The sequence below is a fragment of the Battus philenor genome, unplaced genomic scaffold (genome assembly GCF_028537555.1).
Source record: "Battus philenor isolate CCGP_79_NKW_IND1 unplaced genomic scaffold, ilBatPhil1.0.hap1 SCAF_13, whole genome shotgun sequence".
Taxonomy (NCBI): domain Eukaryota; kingdom Metazoa; phylum Arthropoda; class Insecta; order Lepidoptera; family Papilionidae; genus Battus; species Battus philenor.
The window spans coordinates 1,044,992-1,053,462 of record NW_027181675.1 but is presented as its reverse complement, the minus strand read 5'-3'; the positions used below and the strand labels follow the sequence as shown (position 1 = coordinate 1,053,462).

Here is an 8,471-nt window from a genome sequence, read left to right as displayed (position 1 = left end):
TAAAAGACAAGAGTGAATTGGTTTCTTCTAGACAAGCATGTATGATCGTAGACCTCGTCATCTCTTAACATCAAGCAAGAAAGCGGTCCAATGTTTCGCCTATAAAGGATTAAAATGGGGGATGGTAAGAATTTTATAATGGCTAAGGTAGGGGGTAGGGGTATGGCACGAAGAAGTTTGAGAAACATTGTACTACATAACAGTTTTACCGAAATTCAAATTTTGCATTTATATCACTGGCAACTTCGGTCGTGGAACTCTGTCATTCATTAAACTGTCAATACGATTATTTACCAAAATAACACAATAAAATACTAACAGGGCAAAAGACAGAAGATTAGTACAGCAACGGAATTTTTCGCATTAAAATGTAGAGGGAGCTTATATTACTACCGAAACCGCTGTACCTCGCCTTAGGAGAGCGCAACGAGGTGGGGGCTGAGGAGGGGAGCGTTGACAGCGGACTGACTGATAATCTTCCCCGTCTCACCGCGCTCTTATCTAAGGCGCGGTACAGAGGTTTCGGTAGCACTATAGTAGTTTCGCATCGCATAGCTTGTTCGATAGCAATTTTTTAACAGGATATACCTGTAAAAATGAGCAGCAAGTCCCGGAAGGAAGAAATAGATAGATAGTCATCACACTGATCACAATGATCATCACCATCATCATGTCATCAAAGCATAGGCCTCCTCTTAAAGGTCACTCTGACCGGTCTTCACTGCCCGTATCCAGCGCATTCCCGTGACCTGGACTATGTCTCAATAACGCAATATTTTAATGTCTCACAAAAATAAGCGAATGAAAAAAAAGTTACTAAAGTCATCATCATTACCAAATCTGATTATGGGAGACAAAAAATAAAATTATATATTTTTTACCTTCGAAGATGCTATTACGCAATTTCACTCGTCTAATCGCTACCCGCTTATGAATTGTTCCATACGATATCCTTTAATATGTCAAAATAAAAAATTATACTAACATGCATTCTAACATCCTATCCATAGTTATTTTTATTTTTTAAGCCTATAGACACCCTCAGGAAGGCATAGATCTCCTTCCCCAAAGGTCCTCCCATGACTGGTCTTGGGCTGCCTGCATCCAGCGACTTACTGCGACCTTTGTCGTCAGTCCACTTAGTGGGCCTCGAAAACCTTCTGGTCCCAACGGCCATCTGTTACATATGCCACGCCCACCGCCATTTCAAACAAGCAATTCTTCGGGCTACTTCGGTGGTCTTGGTTCTTCTGCAGATCTCATTTCTGATTCAATCTCTCTCCACTGCTCTCCGAGTGACCTTGAGCCTTTTTATGAGGCCGTGACCATATCTCGGATCTGTATGTCATCACCGGCAACACACATTGGTCAAAGACCCTTGTCTTCGAACTTCATACATATTAAATTTAATTATTGTTTACTTTCTGTCCTTGCAGACTATGTCCTGCTAGACTTTGTTAGTAGTTATTAGAGATAAATATTTGAATTATAATTTTTCTTATCTTTATAGATGCATGCAACCAAAAACCAGTTTGAATGCTGTAACTTCACCATCAATGACCCGAGCCATAATATAAAAAAGAAGAAAGATATTACATCAAGAAGCAAGCATTACCTATAATTTATTAACATATCACATATTATATACAAGTTATGAGCATTATGTGTTCTTCTGCCAGAACTTGGCTGCGTTACGAGGAGTCTTTCCCTTGCCGGAGTTCTTCTTTGGCGCAGAATGTGTTTCACTGCCACCTCCCGCACCCGAGTCATCATTCTCCGACTGTGTTTTCAAAGTTTTCTTTATATATGTTATCTGTAATGAAATTATATCATAATGTATTTATGGAAGTCATTTTCTATCTATAAATAAATCTGTAAAACTGATTTATTTTTTTGTGTCACTAGTCAACCATACTGTTTATACAATACACCAATACCACGCTTTGCCTCGTTTCGTTTTGCGTTTTTTTTTTAAGTCGCGTCGCTGCTTAATTAGTACTAATTTTCACTGTGCGTCGTTAGATTTTCGAGGTTGTGTTGTTTTGGGTTCGAGTCTTTAATTTTTTTGGAAATTTCTTTTTTTTTTTCTTAAAGATGGCAACACTTTTGTTTCTAATTGCGCCATGCTATCTAAACTCGGGTATTCCCTTTCTAACTAATAATCAACGCAATTTTAATACAGATTTATTTTCACTTTGTTTTGCTAATTTTGAAGTTTAGTTTCAATTACGTAGTGTGTTGTAATGTACTCTACATGTTGTGCTTTTTTAAAAAGAGAATAATAAATTTATATAAATTTTTACGTGTTGTTTCTGTTTACAAAAAAAGTATATATTTTTCCAATTTATTTATTGGCAGTGTTAATTTTGTTTTTTAAATGTTTACTTTGTTAAATTTTCTTTTTAAAAAGTTGTATTTTCATAATCCAAAAACCTATCTTCGATCTTTACCTGTTTCGCTATAGAAAATCTTAATTCACTTTGCGTCGTGTTTTTTTGGAACGTAACCACGTCGCAAAGTGAGGTATTGGTGTATTATATTAAGTTTCAATAAATCAATATGTGAATAAACAATAATTATAAATTTAATGGCAGAAATGAGATGATCATATCCCCAAAAAAAATAAAATAATTATTGAGATAGTGATAGCAGATTTTATTATCTCCTTCTTCTTTCTCTTTTTAGCCAATAGACGCCCACTGCAAGGTATAGGCCTCCAAAGACCACCACGATGAACGGTCCTGCACTGCCCGCATCCAGCGACTTAGTCCATCCACTGGTCGCCACTCAAGAACCTCGCGACACCAACATCTATCAGTTCCGAAGCGATATGAACAAAAGACAAGTCAAGTACAGATGACAAACCAGAAAAAGAAATTTACGAGTTAATATATATATACACATAATTAATAAAATTAAATATTCAGTACACTAAATTAATCAACTACTTATTCTATTTATTAATTTAATACATACAATCGTTTTATATGTAGTTTACACACCATTCATATTTGTTGTAAGTCAATATTGTAAGATCTGTTCGACAATAACAATCTAATGTGAACTAAACTACTCTTCTCTCGGCCTCCTCCTCGCCGCACTCAAAGGCGCGGTATAGCGGTTTCGGTCAAACTATAAGCCAATAGTGTAACCAATAACAAACACTACAAACCTCTTGCTCTATAGCCTGTTGGTGTCTCAGAGCTTTCTGTTTATGGTGATTAGCGCGTTGTATGTGACGGTCTACGGAATTCAGAACGGCTTCGCATGCATTGCACCAGTCTGCCAGGACATCCGCTATGCCTGAGGCATCTTCGAGTCTTGCATCACGTCCAAGGGCAACGTCAACCTCCACACGCTTGCATTCTTGATCTAACTTGCCGTGAATTATGTCTGTAACATTATAAATGCTATAAATAATATTTGTGTGTTTATATAGTAGTACTTCCATTAACCTTCTAACTGCCAAGCTGTTTTGGCCATGACTTCCCCAGGTGCCAAATGGAAATATCAGGTGTAGGCTTGCCTTATGTGAAAATTTGGGATCTTTACATTCTATGAATGAATATAACACATTATATATCATTATGTACTGAGACCGCCGGCGACCTTTATGGCACTTAAAGGCAACAGAGTATTCGGTGTGCCATGAGGTCGCCGGCGGGTCACGTTTTTGTAACACAGAAAACACGATAGGTTTTCAAAGCCAGCTTTGAAATATGAATAAATTGTGAATTCAAAAAAAGCTTCTAAAACATGCTGCAAATCGTATACCATCCCGTGATCCAGTTGCTAGGTGCCTAATGAAGCTAATAATTACCAGAGGGTCGGAAAAAAATAATATTCCTTAGACGTACAGATGAAAAATTGTGAGGTAGCCGGTGGCCCTCACGGCACCTATTGTTGGGTATCGTGAGGTAGCCGGCGGTCCTCATGGCACTTAAAAGGTTAAAGCCTATATATCTTTTGACATATAGCTACACATGTTCATGTCACTCCAGTATAATATGCCTCTATAGTAGTTCAGTATGTCTTTCTAATGTAAATAACTGTGCAAACAACTAGTTTTTTATCATTAGCAAACTGTCATAGGAGTTAGCAAAGGCTCCAATATCATCTTTTACTCAATTTTAGGTGTTCATAACATGATTAAAACCCCTAGATGTCAATAAAGTTAATTATGTACTGAATTATGTAACATATTCTTCTCTGTTCTGTAAGGATCGGACAGTGAAGAAATTTAAGCTTTATCCATTCTTAAAATGTAATATATCGATAATCTCCCATAAAAGTAATATATCAGCTCATTGAACATTATGAGGAACATGACTCTCAAAGGTTAGCCGACACAGATCTCCCCTGCATTATGGTAACAATTCCGCAATCCACCTCCTTCTGCCATAGGAACAATATATTTAGGATAAGACATAATAACATCTAGATTAATTCTAGAAGTAGTTTAATTTAATTTTCTTTATTGTACATGCTAAAAAATATATACATAGTCACATAATAGTGAAGAAAAACGTACAATGGGCGGCCTTATCAAACAAAGCAATTTCTTATAGACAACCATAGTATGGAAACAGTATAAATAATGGGTAGTTTACGTGTACATATAAACAAAACTTATATATACATAGATATATATATGTCATATGTACATATAATAAATACATTTCATAAATATGATCTCACTAGAGTCAAAATAAATAAATAAATAGAAAAAAACAAATTTAATTACTAAAGTCACTATGATAAATTTTAATGAACACTACATAGGTCCAATACATCAATTTTTAAAACAAGAAAATTAGGTAAGAAATACAAATTTATTTTAAATTACGACCATTACAATGACAAATTCATATTGGCTATTGTTGCTTTTGTGGCCCTCCTTTTTGGGGTACTTCACATTCCCCCCTGCCATGTTTAGGGTAAAGACATTACAGATTCTAGTAAATCAGTTTTTTCCTTCTTTCTCTCGTCTACATTAGGGTTACTTTGCTTTACAAGTAGTACAAGAAGTAAAAAAAAATGAAGATAAACATTTGTAGAAATTAAAAGAAAATCACAGGGTGCATACAGTTTATGTACTCTTTTATGTGTCATTATTAGTAAAATATGTGCCAAAGGACGCGCGTTTTCTGCGGCACTCCCTATTTAAGTGTGCGAGGGGTATGTTAAATGGAGCACCCTCATTCGCACATATAAATAGAAGTTATTAATCGAAATAAAATCACTCTCAATCGAAACTTCTTTCTTTCAACACGCAACACTATATCAGTGACCCAAAAAGCTTTTAACGCCAAATTTATTATTTTTTTGGTTAGACAAGGACAGGAATCTGGTTGGTGAAGACAAAATCATTACATGCTATTAGTGTCGTCACTCGCTAGCGCCACACCAGGCACCAGCATGGTGAACTCATGGAATACTGAACTGTTGTGTTTGATTTATAATTGGAATAACATCTACCTTTGACGCTGATTTATGGGACACATACACACACACACACACACTTGTATATATATAAGCGTTTTCTCACCTGCATAAATAGCTTCTATGATCAAATCTTCCAAGTCCCTCACGTTTTTGATATCCAACTCCTTTAATAACACACTGTAGGGTATGCATTTCTCTTGCGTAGCTAGCGTTGCAATTGTCAAATGCTGAAGCTTCTTGCATTGTGCCGGTGTAAGTTCTAAATAATCAGCTTTGTTCTCTAGATATTCCTTGTATGTGCCGTATGCGAATAGATTTAATGTCTTATAGTGTGTTGCATAAGCTCCAGTCTCCAACTGAAAAATATAAATACAATTTTTGGATTAACATTAACCAGACCACAAAGTTAACACTTTTTAGTTAAACAAGTAAACTAGTCAGAAGTAAGAAAAGTATCAATATTTAGCCACTTCCGCACATGCAGTGGTAGTCGTGCAACAAAGTGCACCGCCCGCCAGCCTGCCGATAAATGCGTATGCGGCAAACAATGCCAATTACACAACTGTTAAATCACTCAACACGTGTTTCACCCCTTCACGGGGCATCTTCAGGAGTTATGTTACACCGATTAGTGCCAAACACACAGTCTTTGTTGCACGACTACCACTGCATGTGCGGGAGTGGCTAAATATTAGTCCTTTTTTTTACTTAGAATGGATTTCTACAAGGTAACGCCTGATTCCATTAAATAAGTAAACTAGTCATCTCCTTTTTTCATAGTAAAACCCACAAGAAGTGTTTGCCCCCTTACATTGTGCAAAGTGGTGAGGCGAGTAGTCATTACCATTAATTATGCTAGAGAATAGATGGACATATAAATATGTTTTTTGTAGACTGATCACTTGTAAATATATATATATTTACTTGCTTTTATATTCATTTGTTCATGTCATATACCTCCAGAGCCATGACCGACAACCTTGACTATGTCTGTAGTTTACCTATGGAGGTACATCCACACAGTGTCTACCGACGTGTGATTGCCACTTGAGAGTCTTTTGGCTCCACCAGCGGTTGCATAAGCAATGTGCACCGCTCACTAAGACTTCCAACTATGGAATGATGACTTTGGTTTTTGTGCAGATCAGTTATCGCCTACCTAAATATTGGATTTTGTGAATAATGCCACTCCTTGTCCCTATGCAATGTGTTAGGAAATACTTTGTGTCTTCATTTAGGTTAATTTTTCTATAATTAATTCTTGTGCCCACACCACACTATTCAATCACGCTAATAGCAAACCATATATGGGTAGATTTTAGTGTTACCTATTTTCAAAGCTGAACTTATAGGATTTATAATCTAAGTAAATTAAAATGTATCACTAAATGTTTTATAAACATTTTATTTTGACCAATTTCCAATCAAGTACCATGAAGGTTGTTAAGGAACAAAAATAAAGTATTTGGGAGCAAAACAGTTACAAATAATTCTATTCTTCTCCAATTTAAATACTTAACTTCTTCTTGTTGAACATTTGATGTCAATCAGAACAAAAAGATGTATATATATAATCAAATACAAAATTTTCTGTATGTTCATACAGCCTATAAACAGCCGCTGCAAGGCATCGCCTCCCCTATTGATATCTATGGAGAGATATAGCATAATCACCGTGTTTGGTATTTATATAAAATAATTTTTTTTGAAGTAATTATTAATACAGTACCCGGTGATAAGTATTGCCCATTGACCTTTGGAAAGAGACAATTGGCTAATTTCAGCTTTGTAAAGTGTTATCTCTGTTGTGACATTTGTCAGACATGCTGTTTTTAATTTTGTAATTGTTTAACAAGCATTAGGCATTATAATGAAAATTAAAAATAGTTTATATTAGTTAGAAGTATTAACAGTCTTGCAGTGTATGAAATAGATAAATAATTTTTGTAAGTAACTGTTTATTTAGACATTAAATCAATCAAGTAGTAAAAGTAACTATGAAAGATTTTTTTTGTTGTAACTGGCCAGTAACTTTTGACATAAAAGTATGTAGTAATATATATACTTTTTATAAAATAAAAAAAACATACTGCTTACTTAAACTACAGGTATATATACATACATATATGCATTAACTTTAAATGACGAAAACTGTATGAATTATTTTACTGCACATAAATAAGTTAAACATCAATTTCATTTAGTTAAAATGAATTAAAAAAAATATAACAGTGAAACAAAACAAACTGCAACAAGAATGATATTTACGTATTTATGCTATCTTCGAAAGTTATCCGAAATTGTGAAATAAAATCATCAACAGTGAAATAATTAAATTAGGTACGTTGTAATTCACTGCACACGATAAGATTTAAAATTAATTTGTACATATCTTTATGGTAATCTAATACTATAACATCATTTAAAGAAAAATAATTTCAACCCTCAGTTAAGTTATAAAGAGATGTTTAGACATAATAATAAATAAAAAGGTATTATTACTGAGGAATGAAAAAATAACTAACCTCTTTTATATTCGGCATTTCAAGGAGCTCGCCAAATACATGAACACCGGGAGCCTCTAGCACCTGTTTGATTAGCTCAGCGCACGCGAAGCCCTTGGCACCTTTCGCTAAAAGCACGAATTGCTCTAGCGGGTGGTTTGTGGAAAACGATAACAAGGAAGAGGGCTCATCCCTGTCCATTGACATAGGATTCATGACGTTACTCTATATTATTTTGTCTTACACTGATTATTTTTCAATGAAAGGATTATTTTAACTTTAATAATGAATCCAAAACTATAAATAACGTAGGTAACAAGATAAATAGGTAATTAATGATAGTAAGAGAACACTTTTCTTGCTTTACAATAAGATTATTTGACGTTTGTTGTCGTTAACAATTGCAATAGCAAAATCACGCAAAAATCCATTGTACATGTTTTTTATATCTATGGTTTCTTATCTATCGACTCCAAGATTATTTAAATTACTTTATAATTTACTCTTTTTGAATTGTTATAT

At 34.7% G+C, this 8,471-nt stretch overlaps 1 protein-coding gene across 1 annotated transcript; it reads right to left on the bottom strand.

Moving 5' to 3' along the window:
• Positions 1-1,597: 1,597 nt before the first annotated feature.
• Positions 1,598-8,339, bottom strand: CSN7 (COP9 signalosome subunit 7). The gene is made up of 4 exons (XM_068777338.1): positions 7,971-8,339; positions 5,549-5,801; positions 3,173-3,393; positions 1,598-1,813 (listed from the first exon to the last, which is right to left on the bottom strand). The coding sequence occupies exons 1-4, from the start codon at positions 8,163-8,165 to the stop codon at positions 1,661-1,663; spliced, it is 822 nt and encodes a 273-aa protein (XP_068633439.1). The 5' UTR covers positions 8,166-8,339; the 3' UTR covers positions 1,598-1,660.
• Positions 8,340-8,471: the final 132 nt, after the last annotated feature.

Bases quoted from the DNA above. Each gene is read 5' to 3' on its own strand.
- CSN7 (XM_068777338.1), bottom strand. From the start codon at position 8,165: ATGAATCCTATGTCAATGGACAGGGATGAGCCCTCTTCCTTGTTATCG. The intron at 5,802-7,970 runs GTTAGTTATTTT...TATATTTTTCAG, and splicing joins AAATGCCGAATATAAAAGAG to TTGGAGACTGGAGCTTATGC. The intron at 3,394-5,548 runs GTGAGAAAACGC...ATAATGTTACAG, and splicing joins CATAGAAGCTATTTATGCAG to ACATAATTCACGGCAAGTTA.